This window comes from Maniola hyperantus, chromosome 6, assembly GCF_902806685.2.
Source record: "Maniola hyperantus chromosome 6, iAphHyp1.2, whole genome shotgun sequence".
NCBI lineage: Eukaryota > Metazoa > Arthropoda > Insecta > Lepidoptera > Nymphalidae > Maniola > Maniola hyperantus.
In genome coordinates this window covers 13,002,686-13,018,384 of record NC_048541.1, presented here as the reverse complement: position 1 = coordinate 13,018,384, position 15,699 = coordinate 13,002,686, and the positions used below count along the sequence as shown (strand labels likewise).

At 36.6% G+C, this 15,699-nt stretch overlaps 3 protein-coding genes across 6 annotated transcripts in view; 1 reads left to right on the top strand and 2 right to left on the bottom strand.

Annotated features, from left to right (window-relative positions):
• The window catches only part of LOC117983206 (phospholipid-transporting ATPase VD), an 85,716-nt gene that overhangs the window by 22,389 nt on the left and 47,628 nt on the right, over nucleotides 1-15,699 (bottom strand). The window lies entirely within an intron of this gene.
• Nucleotides 1,589-5,472, top strand: LOC138402507 (putative nuclease HARBI1). The gene is made up of 6 exons (XM_069499387.1): nucleotides 1,589-2,003; nucleotides 2,929-3,059; nucleotides 3,164-3,365; nucleotides 3,623-3,767; nucleotides 4,088-4,334; nucleotides 4,426-5,472. Exons 1-6 carry the CDS (start codon nucleotides 1,779-1,781, stop codon nucleotides 4,562-4,564), a joined length of 1,089 nt encoding a protein of 362 aa, XP_069355488.1. The 5' UTR covers nucleotides 1,589-1,778; the 3' UTR covers nucleotides 4,565-5,472.
• LOC138402508 (uncharacterized) lies at nucleotides 5,541-9,443 on the bottom strand. Of its 3 annotated transcripts, none has more exons than XM_069499391.1 (5): nucleotides 9,006-9,443; nucleotides 8,719-8,899; nucleotides 7,726-7,962; nucleotides 7,506-7,627; nucleotides 5,541-6,803 (listed from the first exon to the last, which is right to left on the bottom strand). In XM_069499391.1, exons 1-5 carry the CDS (start codon nucleotides 9,038-9,040, stop codon nucleotides 6,728-6,730), a joined length of 651 nt encoding a protein of 216 aa, XP_069355492.1. In that variant the 5' UTR covers nucleotides 9,041-9,443; the 3' UTR covers nucleotides 5,541-6,727. The 3 variants fall into 3 exon arrangements, with proteins under 3 accessions (XP_069355492.1, XP_069355493.1, XP_069355494.1); XM_069499392.1 differs by having other exon boundaries at nucleotides 9,208-9,443; XM_069499393.1 differs by lacking the exon at nucleotides 7,726-7,962.

Here is a 15,699-nt window from a genome sequence, read left to right as displayed (position 1 = left end):
AATCTAACGAAACGTATTAAAACTAAATTGTTTGGCATTATTTTAGGATTCCTTAGTACAACCCTTTTACTAAAAGAGTTGTACTAACGTCAATCCGTTGCACCGTTGCGACGTGATTGAAGGACAAACCAACAAACCAATAAACCAACAAACAAACACACTTTCGCATTTATAATAAGGGTTCTGATAGAATAAATTATAAATTCCCAAATGTGAAACTAATTACTATAAAGGTTTTATTTACAACCCGTGTACTAAAATAATAGACCTGGCGTCGATTAAAAATTTAAAAAAACATTAAAATTCAACAAGTGGCAGACAAAAATTTGTGGTACGTGGTATCAGTGACAAAGATGCGAATATTCACGTACTACGAATTTTTCTCTGTCACTTGTTGAGTTTTTAATTTTTTTAATTTTAAAATCGATGCCAGATCCATTCTTTTAGTAAACGGATTGTAAATAAAACCTTTATAGTTTCACATTTGGAAATTTATAATTTATTCTATCAGTATACCCTTATTATAAATGCAAAGTGTATTTGTTTGTTGGTTTGTTGGTTTGTCCTTCAATCACGTCGCAACGGTGCAACGGATTGACGTGATTTTTAGCATGGGTATAGATAAGGACCTGGAGAGTGACATAGGCTACTTTTCATCCCGGAAAATCAAAGAGTTCCCACGGGATTTTTAAAAAACCTAATTCCACGCGGACGAAGTCGCGGACATCAGCCAGAGCACTAGATTTAGACCTGTTTTAGTTTAGTTTGGCAGGTCATCCTCCCATCTCCTCTGTGGCCGTCCTCTCGCTCTCTTCCCATCTCTGGGGTACCAGTAAGTGACCTCTTTGGTCCATTTATCCTTTGGGGATCTGATCACATGGCCAGCCCAACGCCATTTAAGTTTCTTGATTCTTCTTGAGACATCTGTCACACCTGTGATCTTTCTAATTTTGGTCAGTCTCCATTTGTCTTTCAGTTTGATGTGCAGCATGCTTCTCTCTATCCCTTGTTGGCATACCTTTATTTTTTGATTGTGAGCTTTTGTCAGACCCCACCAAAGGGTTTTGCCAAAGGGTTGGCGCGGACTAGCATTAGATAGGAAAAAATGGAGAAGTCTAGAGGAGGCCTATGTCCAAAGAGGACAACCTGAACTGTAAACTGCTGGTGTTACTAATTTTTTTTAGAATAAACTATGTAGGATAGGATAATTAAATAATAGGAAATAAGAAATTAGTAATACGTTTAGTCAGTAATATAAGATGTAAAACTAGTGTATCAGTGAATAAAGGCTATTTTATTTATTTATTTATTTTATTAGTTTAGTTTAGAGATTGTGTACAAGAGAATCGACCCCATTGTATTGCTAACAAAACACCAGATTGACGCTAGAGGACAACGAATGTTGCGTAGATAGGTGCCGCGGGGGCAATGCCTAAGGCGGGCACTATACAATATACATAGTATATTGATCTGAGTTTGTTGTGGGCTCTTCTCAGACCTGTAGGGCTAACATGAGGCCTACGAGAAAATTTTGTCTACGCATTTTGTCGTCTTATCTCTCCATGTCTACCGAAGCTAACATGGTTGCAAACGTCATTCGCCTCGTGACGTCTCAAGTAGAGATAAAGTGAATTTTTACTTATCTGTGGTATTTTTGTCTACGAGCGCTAACATGCCAACCTAATTTTCTCGACTTTTGACATTTAAAATAGCGATAATTGTCGGTGTCGTTTCTTGTGGACGAGATCACTTGTCTTCAATAGATTAACGGAATTGCGATGGCGGTTAATTTTTATAATTACTTGATATCGTTATACGAAGAGCGAGAGGCGCGCAAAATCCAGCGCAGACGAATTAGGGATGTGTGTGATCCATTTGATTTAGGCGATAGAGAGTTTCAATCGCTTTGGCGGATCTCCAAGCCGATGGCTCATTATATTGTAGGGAGACTTTCCGAGGATTTGGAGCCTCAAACCAGTGACGGCCTGCCTGTTCATCTCAAGGTTAGTGAAAATGCCTACCTACCGCTCGGAGTTATGTGTCTAAGAAGTACTTACTGAAAAAATAGTAATCTAAATATATAAAAGGAAAAGGTGACTGACTGACTGACTGATCTATCAAAGCACAGCTCAAACTACTGGACGGATCAGGCTGAAATTTTGCATGCAGATAGCTATTATGGCGTAGGCATCTGCTAAGAAAGGATTTTTGAAAAATCAACCCCTAAGGGGGTGAAATAGGGGTTTAAAATTTGTGTAGTCCACGCGGATGAAGTCGCGAGCATAAGCTAGTTTTATCAATAAACAATGGAGCCTCTTTGACTCGATGTTCAAGGGAAAGGTTACTTAACGAGGTAATGAACCTTTGACTACCTATCGAAGACTTTGTGACAAGGGGTTTTTAATTATCCTATTTAAACAAAAAAGCAAATCAATGTTCTATGTAGACAACACAAGATAAGTCTTCTAAATATATAAAGGAAAAGGTGACTGACTGGCTGACTGATCTATCAACGCACAGCTGACACTACTGGACGGATCAGACAGAAATTTGGCGTGCAGATAGCTATTATGACATAGGCATCCGCTAAGAAAGGACTTTTGAAAATACAACCCCTAAGGGGATGGAATAGGGGGTTGAAATTTGTGTAGTCCACGCTTGTTGATGAGTAATGAATGACACTTTCAACAAAGCAAGAAACATTTTGTACCTACACAGATGTGAACAAAAATGTAAATAATAGTTGTTGTTATTGAGAACTTCTGCAAAAAAAAACGCCCTGTGAGCTAATTGATTTCTTGGAAATGGTTATTGAAATTCAAATTTCATTACTTCCTGTTTAAATTAATATAATTATTAAATTAATGACTGTGTCTTAGAGAGGATTTCGAGTTAATGTACTGATCCTAAAGAATAATGGTATTGTAGGTACTGTGCTCCATCCAATTTCTTGCCAATGGAGGGTACCAGAGGCAAGTTGGGCAAGACCACACAATGTGCCAGGCCCAAACTACTGTAAGCAGTTTTCTTGGACAATTTCTGACTTCTATTTATAGAAGGTAAAATCATTTACGTTTAAATTGTTTTCAAAAAAATATATACCTACTTCTAGTGTTTGTCTACATAAAATATACCTATGTACCTACCTACCTACAAATTTCAGACTTTTGGCTGAGTGGGTTCATTTTCCTGGCTCTGAACCAAGCCGGAGGAGTGTGGCTTCAGAGTTTGAAGCGAAATTCAATGTGCCAGGAATAGTGGGGCTCCTGGATTGTACCCACATAAAAATATTTCCCCCGTCCGGCCCACAAGGGGCCCATTATAAAAATAGAAGGAAGGATGCACACACCATTAATGTACAACTGGTATGTCTTTTTATTTCTTTTGTTTCATGTGATAAATAATATTACTTCACAACTTTCACACTGACGACACAGATAGATGGAAAATAAAGTGATCCTATAAGCACTCCTATAAGGGTTTTTCCTTTGAAGTACAGAACCCTAAAAATTTTAGAATTGAGTACTGAAGGTTTGCGAAATTTGAATTATGTGTATTTCTATATTCTAAAGGGAACTGTTTACAGTTCTTTTCGCAATTCATTTTGAAGTTATTGTTATAGATCTGTGATTCTAACTGTAGAATACTCAGCGTCAATGCGCGCTATCCTGGCAGGGTGCATGATGCCTTTATATGGCATCATTCATCTATACAAGAGGAGATGAAAAGGCTGCATGACAGAAGAATCGGAAATTATTTCCTCTTGGGTAGGTCAACATACAATTTACACTTAATTAATTTAGGAAAACATTCAGACACTGTAAAAAAACTAGATAATGACGCTGAATTATTTTAATAAGTAAAAAATATATTATTCGGGGCTATAAACATATTATTAGAGCTACAGACTTAACTACCACTAGGCTATTGTTACATTATTTTAATAACTTAAATATGTTATGGTATAAACATACCATAACATATTATTTAAGTTATTAAACTTTGTATTTTCACTATGTATTAACATAGTACAAATATACACTGAAACCATGAATAATAAAGCCATTTTGATATTTTATTATTGCAGGTGATTCAGGGTATCCATTGGAACCTTGGCTAATGACCCCAATTCTGCATGCAGAACCTAACTCTCCTCAACAGAGGTACACGGATTGGCACTGCCAGGTACGGAATGCAGTGGAGAGGACAAACGGGTACCTCAAGGGTAGCCTAAGATGCCTGGGGATAGACAGAGTTCTGCACTATTCCCCAGAAAAAGCATCTGAAATTATATATGCTTGCTGCATCATTTATAATTTGATGAAGCATTTTGGGTAAGCATTTTAATAATCTCTACATAACATTATTTTGTTATTAACTGAAGGTAATGTATTTAATTTATGTAATGCTGTTATGTTTTTACAGTGTACCATTGGAGGAAGATGTGATTGCAGGAAATGCTGAGCAGTACGGAGACAATGAGCCTGGAGTGGAAGAACCTAGGCATCTCCTAAGATTCTCCCGAGCCAAACGGGAGCAACTCATCGCCAATTATTTTAACTAGCTTATACTCGTGACTTCGTCCGCGTGGACTACACAAATTTCAAACATCTATTTCACACCCTTAGAAGTGGAATTTTCAAAAATCCTTAGCGAATGCCTACGTCATAATAGCTGTCTGCATGCCAAATTTCAGCCCAAACCGTCTAGTAGTTTGAACTGTGCGTTGATAGACCAGTCAGTCAGTCACCTTTTGCTTTTATATATTTAGATTGAATGAAAATTTAAAAAAAAATCACTGGTAGTATAATATTTTATTTTGCTTTTTACAGTGTACAATTAGAGGAATATCCTGAAAATGCTGAGCAGTATGGAGACCTAGTTGAGTGGAAGAACCTAGGCACCTTCTAAGATTCTCCCAAGCCAAACAGGAACGACTCATTGCCAATTATTTCAATTGAATGAAGATTTAAAAAGATTTCACTGGTAGTATAATATTTTATTTTGCTTTTTACAGTGTCCAAAATTGGAGGAAGACTCTGTATCAGCACGGAGACAACAAGGCTAGTGAGGTGGACAAACCTAGGCACCTTCCAAGATCTCCCAAGCCAAACGGGTACACCGTAGGTACAACTCATTGTTAATTATTTCAATTAAATGAAGATTTAAAAGCATATTACACAATTGAAGATTATCTAAATGATAAAAGAGCGTGGATTTGACCTGCAGCTCGTTCCAGCAACGCGCAGGACTGCAAATACTTTTCTTATACATGGCATAATATTGTATATCAAATCTTTGAAAAGAGCAACCACTGAGTTTCTTGCTGGTTCTTCTCGGTAGGAAAGGCATTCCGAACCAGTGGTAGATGCATCTGACGTTTCAAATATACTTGTAAAAGTTATTTTATTTTATTTTAACAGTATAGTACTTGTAAAAGTTTGATTGAATAAAAATCATTTTTATTTTAAATTTGTGTTTTATTTATTTATTCATCATCATCATCATAATCACAGCCTGTTAGTAAGTAAAAAGTCAGATTCAATTGTTTATGATTAGTTTATTAAAAATAATGAAGTAGTTTACTAAATCATATATACATAGATTGCGCAGTCCGTCATTAACTTGCAGTGTTCTAATAACTAAACGTGTTAGGTACCTATATCTTGTACGATGATACAGAACACTTCGTGTGCGACTTAGACTAGCACTTGACCAGTTTTTTAGGGTTCCGTACCTCAAGAGGAACCCTTATAGGATCACTTCGTTGTCTGTCGGTCTGTCCGTCGTGTCTGTCAATAAAACCTATAGGGTACTCCGTACTTCTCGTTGACCTAGAATCTTGAAATTTGGTAAGTAGGTAGGTCTTATAGCACAAGTAAAGTAATAAATCCGAAAACAGTGAATGGGTGGTTACATCACAAAAAATATTAAAATGTATATTTTCAAAATAAGATAACTATACTAATATGAAAAGGATTTACCTGCATACTCTAAAACAGATTTCTATTTATTTTTATGCATACCTAATAGTTTTTGATTTATCGTGCATAATGTCGAAAAAATACCTGAACTTACGGAACCCTCGGTGCGCGAGTCTGACTCACACTTGGCTGGTCTATTTGGCTTATAAATGGCTATTTTGGACAGTTCTCAAGAATCAGTTTTAATGCATTTCAGTTTCTTAGAAGTAGATAAATATGAGCTGAAAATGTTGTTTTGGACTTGGTACAATTAATTTTCTTAATTGGGACAGTTAATTTTGTTATAGGAGTCTCACTCGCACTTAGCCGGTTTTTGCTTATGAGGTACCAACGGAACCCTAAACAAATTAAATCATTTTTTACACTTAATACTAACTAATAACTGTTGTAAGCTTGCACTTGTCACTAAAAATATTAAAAAAATCTTAAATAACACCTGTAACATAAATCGTCCTTCTAAATACAAAACATTATTGGCGCTGATTCTGTTGTCTTTCTTGAAACTAAATTTAGTGTATCTGCATATTTTTCTTCGTAATATTGCTAAAAAAAGGACGGAACATGAATTTTACATTTATAGACTAAATTTTAGTGCAAGCTACAAATTTAAACAATAGGCTCGTGACAGGCAGCTAAAATCATGAGGTTTGACAGCTCTTAATTAATATTAAGCTCTCAAACTGTGTCTGTCCTGTCCTTTTCATATTACTTTACATATTATAGTAAGAGGAAAATCTCTAAATTTAGTTGTGCTCAGAATTAGAGGAAGGAGGGCAGCGGAGACGGGCGGACTCTTCTTCTTTTTTGTCTTTTGCAATCCTATAACAAGATAAACACAATGTTATAAAGTACACAAACATTTAGATACTTTATTATTGGGGTGGAAGAAACTATTTTCTAAAGATGAGATCTATAGAGCGCACTGTGACTTAAGCTTAGACTTAAGACAGAGTTAAAACGAGACAGATCTCTCACACTCGTTTTAACTCAATTTTGAGTCTCAGCAAAGTTAAAATTGATTTAAAAAGATTGCACTTCTAGGTAAAAACATGAAACTGCAGTGTAATTGTTAAATATCCCTTAGGGTCCACACATTTTGGAGAAGGAGTATACTTAAGTAGTATCAGAGAGCGATAAAGACGATTATATTCAACGGTAATCTTACAGTCTATTGCAAAATAAGGCTGCTAGATTATTTTTGTTTTATAATAATATATGTGAATCACTTGGAGGATTTGATTGTACTTGTCCTTCTCCAAAATATGTGGACCCTGCGGACCCTGTGGTGGATGCTGCGGACCGAGCTGTGGATCATGCTGCCCTAGTATCACCATATATACCTGCTGTACGAAGATTTGCTAACATCGCCGCGCCGCTAGAAGGCGGCAATCATTCGCCGGCATGGCATCTGCGGTGGCTTCCATAGTGTCTCAGCATAATGTTTAATGTGTCAATAGATTTTGTGAATAAAAGTTAAAATGATAAAAAAAACCCTTACAATTACAATACATTAATGCTTACAAGTAAGAAAGGTGCCTTTGTGCTGTGATGGCCGCTTCTCGTCGTAAAGCGTTTGCTTCTGCGCGTTGAACATTTGCTGCTTCGCGTAACACATTTGCTTGTTTGCGTAATGCGTTCGCTGCCTTAAACCAAACAAATACACAATAGACTGTAGCTACACCATCAACAAAGTATGGATATAAAGGCAGAATACACTTGTCCATTCTAAAGATTATCTTACTTTTGCTAAATTATTGCTCTCCAATTGAGCTGCTAAAAATCGATCATGTGGCAAGACTTTTCGAGCTCGGCTCTTTTGACCGCTTCGTGGTGCTGGGCGCTGACCAGTTTGTGGTCCTTGTTGCTGTGGAACCACATTTTGCATGCCCGAGGTGCTGGGGAATGCCACCGGTTCTAGTGCATGTTCTGCTTGCAACTGGCCAAGAGCTGGCAGTGGAGTTGTGGTCTCCTGAGTGAACTAAAAGAAAGAGGAAAGTAAACACAGTTAAATACAATAGGTACTCAGTGTAAATTCTAACTTTTAGTATTTAGCTATGCTTTAACAAATTATGCAAAATTGAAAAAATAAATGTTTAGAAATAGATTTAGAGCCTGCAATGTGCATAGCCGTGGTAGTCTAGCGGTTAACAAGTCCTATTTGGGAGTCGGGTTGAGGTTGTGGGTTTGATCGTGGGCATGCAAATCAACTTTTCAAAGTTATGAGCTTTTTAAGCAATTTAAATATCACTTTAACTATGAAAGAAAACATTGTGAGGAAACCTGCATGCGTGAGAGTTTTCTGTGTTCTCAAAGGCGTGTGAAGTCTGCCAATCTGCACAGGGCCAGCGTGGTGAACTATGGCCTAGGGTCTAGATCCTTTTCAATCTGAGAAGAGACTCAGTAGCGGGGCGATGATGGGTTGATCATAATATATGTATATATTTCTTACACCAATTTAACCCATTTAGGGGTAGGATTTCGAAAAATCCTTTCTTAGTGGATACCTACTCTTTACAAAGAACACACCCTCCAAATTTCATGTCTCTAGGACCAGTGGTTTAGGTGTAGGTCAGTCAGTCAGTCAGGACTTTGAATTTTATACATACAGATAAATACGTATCTCAGCAACTTGAAATTACTTACAGATATATTATGTAAAGTGCAAATAAACCTCTTTCCAGTGAATTCCACTAGTCACTGATGCAAATGAAAACAGGTAGGTACTTCAACTTACAATTTTCCATTGCTCCACCGATCTCTGCGGGCCGAGCTCGTCTAGCTCGCGCTTCAACTTTTCCCACTGGGAATTACAACTGGACGCCCCTAAAGGCGTCCTATAATCCCCAGCAGCAAATGCTGGGTGGCCGGCCATAAACTGGCACAAATAGGCGATTTGTGCCTTGTTGCTTCTGATACTGAAACATAGTGGTTTAATTAATTCATGTTTGACTCCATATTAAGTAGGTAGGTTACTAGGTACACTTAATAATATCCATAATATCATCAAATTAATTTACTTACAACTTCTTATTATTTTCCATTTTCAAAACGTTCATTAAAATTGTGAATAATTGTTTTCGTGGTAAGTACTTAAATATGCGCTGTATTTTCAAAAACAACCTTAAAACAAGTTCTCAATGTCATTATGTCAAATGTCAATGTTAAAACGTCAAATTCAATACGTCAAATTGTCATAAAACGTCATTTTTAAACACAGACTCACCACAGACAAAACTGAATCTGATGGTTTCAGACAAAAATGAATGAACGAAATCGGTGTTGCAACATTAGAATATCGTATGATTTTGGTAAACCGCAACATCGGTTTGTCTACGCGAGAATGTCAAGTCTTCGACGAGAATATTGCCTCTCGTGCCGACCATGTTAGTGTAAACGGGAAAACAGTAGACATCGACAAGATGTCTCTCTCTCTTCGCGAGATATCTCATGCGGCACATGTTAGCCGTGCAGCGCATCGTTTTATGAATTCTGTAATAAATGATCCTTATCCTATCGAGAAAAATTTGTCCAATTATGTTTTCATCGGTCTAGATTGTAGAGAATATAATGAAAAATATTATGTAATTTCAAATGTTTAGGTTCACGCGTTACGAACTTATTTTTATTTTAATACCGACGAAAATGAAAAACGCCCCGTTAACGACTAGCAGCGATTTAGTTTGGGTGGAGTTTACGCGTTGTCTTTTCTTATTTCTCGTGGGGTTAACATATTTTCTGGAATAAAAAGTCGGTCTAAGTCTGCCTCCAGGGTAGGTATACAACTATTGGCGCGTCCAAATAGCTTTATCGATTGAGGTTATTGCAGGCGTAAATATCACAGCTTAAAGGAACATATTATTATGCATACAAAATGACTTTTAACTTTATGTGTCAACTAGCTTATTCCCGCGACTTCGTCCGCGTGGACTACACAAATTTCAAACCCCTATATTCTGTATGGCAAATTTCCGTCCGTCCGATCCGCCCAGTGAATTGAGATGTGCGTTGATGATCAGTCAGTCAGTCAGCTTTTCTTACCATATATGTATATAGATTGTCATGTCAAAATTTCTTCGACGAAGTTCTTATTTTAAAGGTGGTTCCGTACTTTTGACCTGACAGTTGACCCACAGAGTTAAAATAGCGCGTGAGAAGCCATTTTGTGCTGGACTATACATAATATTATTCTAGTGATTTATCTATGAGCGTACAAGGAGTCAAATATGGCATATCATATGTCACAACAGACTTTCTCCTGCGTGTGCGCGGACTATGGAGCCGGTATTTAGGTGCGGTGAATTCCGTCGAGTTTTGCGCAAAGTGTGCCATTGCATCCACGATCAGCGGATCTTATAGTGCGCACAGAACAAGTACCTAGTCCAATCACACACACACAATTTTACTCCATTGGAGATGGCAAAAGATCACCGTATAGCATACGTCTTTATTCAAACTCACTGTCTGATAGACACAAACTACATGATATGGTATTCTTACATAAACTCGTAAACGGTATAAAGAAATAAAAAATAGAAAACATGTCTGATAAAAAATTTAACAATTACAAGCGACAGGATATTGCAAATCAGCACAGACCGATAAAATAAATACTATTCGTCGCTGCTAAAGTACCTACAAGATAAATATATAACGCTCATTCACTTTACGCACTTTTCGACGACATCGACACTTCTATATATTTTATAGATCTAGTGGTCTGCTATTTCGGACGAGGGGCAAGAGACGTTGTGTGTAACTTCTTTTCTTAAAGTTGCTTTTTGGCCTTATATCCTTATAAGCATGTGTTATCTTATTATTTCATACCTAAATTAATTTTTGAGGCTAATTGACTAAAATAAAGAAAATACAAAGTCTTCAGTTGACTCAAATTTAAATGTAAAAAAATATATAAGTCTTGATTTGAATAAATTCCGTATAAATATTTTTACAAGTCATGATACTAAAATCATAACGTCTATAAATAAGAACTTTTGGCGGTATTAACGATCAGTCTTGCTCTGTCAGTAGGTATTGACATATTTTTAATATCGGTCCACGACCGTAAATTTACGAACTACCTAATAAAGTGAATAATCAATAATTGCTAAAGAAGTAAACGAAATACAGTCACGACAAATAACTAATAGTGCTCGAGCGCAATAAACGTTTTACAAAACGGGTTATGTATGTCTATCATTTGATCGAGGAACCTGGCGACGATTTCACACATGAGATCCAGTGATATGATATACTATGAGATCAAAAACGTAATAGCTGCTCTACCCTTTAAAGACAATCTAGGGCACAGTATAGATAGAGATACAATACCAATGTGGAGGCCAAAACATTCACTATCGGCCTTAGCTGGACGGCTTTGGACAATGACATCGCTTGTGACGATCATTCGAGGCGATGTTTTATTTAATCTCTTCTTATCTTATATTTGCTATTAGGTATAATGACTGTAATAAATGATTCGCTATTAACTACTTAATGACTCGATTACGATATGACATCTTTACAAGGTAGGCATTCCTTTAATTTTATATGACGATATTTTGAAGAATAAACATTTTACTAATACTTAAATAGGTACTATCAGTTGATTACTTTTAAAGTTGATCGCTCAATAGAGACGAACTACAGGAACTGCACGCGCGGAACGCACTAAGCAGCGATTTATTAGTGCACGTATAAACGGTGCGCGCAGTAGACCATTAGACCCAATACGCACGGTCGACTAGTCGCCCGGCAACTCAGGTTCTCGGCAACTCAACTTTCCGCACGGAGTTGCCGCAACTCCGTACGCAATGTGCATAGGTAGGTACGGCAACTTCCATATAAATTACAGATTCTGTCGACTGATTTGCCAGGCAACTATCGTCCGTGCATACCGGCTCTTACGCACGGTCAACTGTAGTCGCCCGGCGACTCAATGCGTAATGGCTGCCTAGTCTACGACCTGCGTAAACCACAATGTCGCTTAGATTTTTACAAAGCTGTTACTTATAATAACCGGACTACTACGGCGCGTAGGGCTGACCGACGGAAAAATATGTAATCAAATTTTATCATCATTAAACTTTAAACACTAACAAATTATTTATTCAGAATTGGTAAAATTTTACGCTTCCTGATTGTCATTAAGATGATATGATATAGTTGTGATAATTAATACGTACTTAAAACTAAAGCTTCGAGGGTTCCAAACGCGCCCAGGTCTGAGAAGAGCGCACAACAAACTCAGCCGGGTATTCTTTTTACTATCACCACTTTACAAAATCACTTAGGATAACACAAAGCTGTTAAGCAACTCATTCCCAAGCTTGCTTATCATTCAAATAATCCTTTACATTGTAATAGGATTTTTCAATAAGTTTACGTTTTATGAAAACTTTGAACTTGTTGAGAGACTGTATGAGCAAAGTCAGAGAACGCGATAAAGTCACAATGAAACACCAAACCTACTTAGTGTTAGGTATATACCGAGTAGCTGAGCGACGCATCGACACACAGTCTAGACCTCTCTACAGTATACGCAGTTTCCTTTATAACGTTGGTATCATAGATTCATTATTGATCTCGCTCCGCTATTAACTAAGACAGGATTTTTGGAAATTCTACCTCTCTGGGAGTTAAACAAGAAAGTTTGTATGAAAGTTCGCCTTTTTTTAAAATTACATCTTTGAAAATTTGTATTTAATTTGTGTACCTACATAATATTTCACGGCTTTTAGAAATTCCATCTCTGAGGGGGTTACATAGGGGATGGGACTTATCTATACGTATAAAAGTCTGTCATTTTTCAAGATGCCCTGCAGCTTACTAATTTTCACGAATATATTATTTCATAAAAATTGTATTTGAACAAAGCCGGGGCGGGTGAGCTAGTGTCGTTACAGTTCTGACTAACGAGCAACAAGTAACGAGCACATCTCATCTGATGCTACACTACAACGTCGCGCGACACTTTCCCGCGCTCACTTTCTACATTCCTGCGCAGCCACTGCCTACAGGTGGGCCATTTCACAGGTAGCATGTGAAAAATCACATGAAAATCCTTTTTATATTATTATGTTACACTTTTTATATCATATATCATTCTTTTTACACTTAAAATCATCAGAGCGAAAATTCACATTCCGTGAAAAACCGTCTGTGAAAATATATCAGTGCTACTAACTTAGATAGATCTAGTACCAATGTTGCCAAATAAGTTTAATACTGGTTAATGACTGTAAAAGCGAAAATTGAAAAATCACTTTCTGTGAAAAATATAGCTTGTGAAATCACTGTGAAGAATAATTTTATCAGATGATTTTAAAGTAGCAATAATGTCAATTTCTGCCAAAGGTATCATTTTATATCATTTATCAAATTATAATTAGCTTATGCTCGCGACTTCATCCGCGTAAATTACACAAATTTCAAACCCCTATTTCACCCGGGATTGTATTTTTAAAAATCGTTTCTTAGCGTCATAATATAGCTATCTGCATGCCAAATTTAAGCCCGATCCGTCCAGTAGTTTGAGCTGTGCGTTGATAGATCAGTCAGTCAGTCATTTAATTAGCTTTTCCTTTTATATACATATTTAGATTCAAGGATAGGTACCTTATGTTTACATAAATCAATATCGACTTCTATTAGCTATGGGAAAAATAGATTCCAATGATTTTTCACAACAAAGAAAACAAGTGGAAAATATCCGGCAAGCTTTTGGCAGTGAGCAAGTGTGAACATTAACATAATGATGAATTCCTGTTATCGTGTGTTTCAAAAGGAATACAAACAATACAAACAGGCCGTGTTTGCATAATAATCAGTTTTCGAATGCGAACGACGTAAAGTGGAGGCGTGGTCAAGTTCACGACATTGATAGTGATAAGAGCTTAAACATGACTAATAAACCAAGATATAGTTTTGTTTATAATATGACTGGCGTTTCTGATAGTTTGATCCATATTTAGTTACTACTTTACTAGGTTATACCCGCGACTACACAAATTTCAAACCCCTATTTTACCCCTATTGAGGTTGAATTTTCAATTATCGAATTTTTAGTGAAACAAATCTACGAATATCAGTACCCTTATTATAAATGCGAATGTGTGTTGGTTTGTTGTTGTCCGTCAATCATGTAGCAACGGTGCAACGGATTGACGTGATTTTTTGCATGGGTATAGATAAAGGCCTGGAGTGACATAGGCTACTTTTTATCCCGGAAAATCAAAGAGTTCCCACGAGATTTTGACAAAACCTAATTCCACGCGGACGAAGTCGCGGGCATCAGCTAGTGATTAATAATAATTGATTAAGCGTTATTAAGATTAAGATGTGGGGCATAAGAACACTTCAGGCTCACATAAAAATATCGTACGAAACTGTTGAAACACATTTATCGTTTATTTAAATGAAATCTTTATCAATAAACAACTTTTAACAAATCGTGTCCGAAAATATGCAAATGAGTTGAAAGTTTACATGTGCTGGGTAACTGTTTTGGAAATACTTCTCTGTATACATACTGTCTACTGTATATGATATATTGAATACTAGCGACCCGCCCCGGCTTCGCATGGGTGCAATGTAAATAGGTACTAATGTGGTGTCATTGAGGTGTCATTGCCTCGGAAACTCAAATGAGAGGATTTTTTTCCGACCTAATTCACATTATTTCAATTTCTCTAGGGATCTCTAATTTTTTGAGAATTAAACTATAGCTATAAACCTTCCTCTTGAATCACTCTATCTGTTGGTGAAACCCGCATTAAAATCCGTTGCGTAGTTTAAAAGATCTACGCATTCATACATACATACATACAGACAGCGGGACGCGACTTTATTTTATACTATGTAGAAATTTACATAATATGCTTTAATATTTTCGTCGGTAAAGTTTAATTGATGACAAATAAATTACTTACTCGATCAATATAATGTTAAATTAATTAAGTAAGTATTAGGTCAAAATTTTTCCTTCACGTCATAACGGGAATACTTGGACTGATTACTGACTTGAAGTTTTTTAAAATGGGAATCCCAACGCATGATGAATTATCTTGACAGAAACTGCTCGACTTCTTGGTAAAACAGTTGCCTCGTTTTATTTACAGGTTCAAAATACTATTAATAATAAGTAATAACCCTTCACCGGCCCACTACTGAGCACGAGTCTATTCTCAGAATGAGAAGGGTTTAGATCATAGTCCGCTACGATGGCCCAGTGCGGACTGGCAGACTTCACACACCCTTGAGTAGGTACATTCTGGAGAACTCTCAGCCATGCAGGTTTCCTTACGATGTTTTTCTTCACCGTTAAGGCAAGTGATAATCTTCTGGATTTGATTCAGCACTGTGGAAGATTTGGGAAAAATATTTTAAACAGAAGTTTATTCTGATAATATATATATATATATTATATATCTAGGATATATATATCTATGGAGTAGAGTGGAACTGGGGTACAGTGTTTTATTAGATACCTAACTAGCTTACTGGACTATATAAATTTCAAACCCTTATTTAACCCACTTAGGAGTAGAATTTCGAAAAATCCTTTCTTATTGGATACCTACTCTTTACCAAGAATACACCAATAAGAGTGGACAAAAGATAAGTTTTGAACGTGGTCTATTTTCTTGGTTGAATCTACACTAATATTATAAAGAGGAAAACTTTTAATTTTTGTATGTCTGTAACGAATAAACTCAAA

What these genes read in the sequence shown, in the direction of transcription:
- LOC138402507 (XM_069499387.1), top strand. Translation starts at nt 1,779, where the DNA reads ATGGCGGTTAATTTTTATAATTACTTGATATCGTTATACGAAGAGCGA. An exon ending in ACACCATTAATGTACAACTG is followed by an intron (nt 3,366 to 3,622) that starts GTATGTCTTTTT and finishes TTATTGTTATAG; the next exon opens with ATCTGTGATTCTAACTGTAG. An exon ending in AATTTGATGAAGCATTTTGG is followed by an intron (nt 4,335 to 4,425) that starts GTAAGCATTTTA and finishes ATGTTTTTACAG; the next exon opens with TGTACCATTGGAGGAAGATG.
- LOC138402508 (XM_069499391.1), bottom strand. Translation starts at nt 9,040, where the DNA reads ATGAACGTTTTGAAAATGGAAAATAATAAGAAGTT. An exon ending in ATGGAAAATAATAAGAAGTT is followed by an intron (nt 8,900 to 9,005) that starts GTAAGTAAATTA and finishes ACTATGTTTCAG; the next exon opens with TATCAGAAGCAACAAGGCAC. An exon ending in CAAAGGCACCTTTCTTACTT is followed by an intron (nt 6,804 to 7,505) that starts GTAAGCATTAAT and finishes ATCTTGTTATAG; the next exon opens with GATTGCAAAAGACAAAAAAG.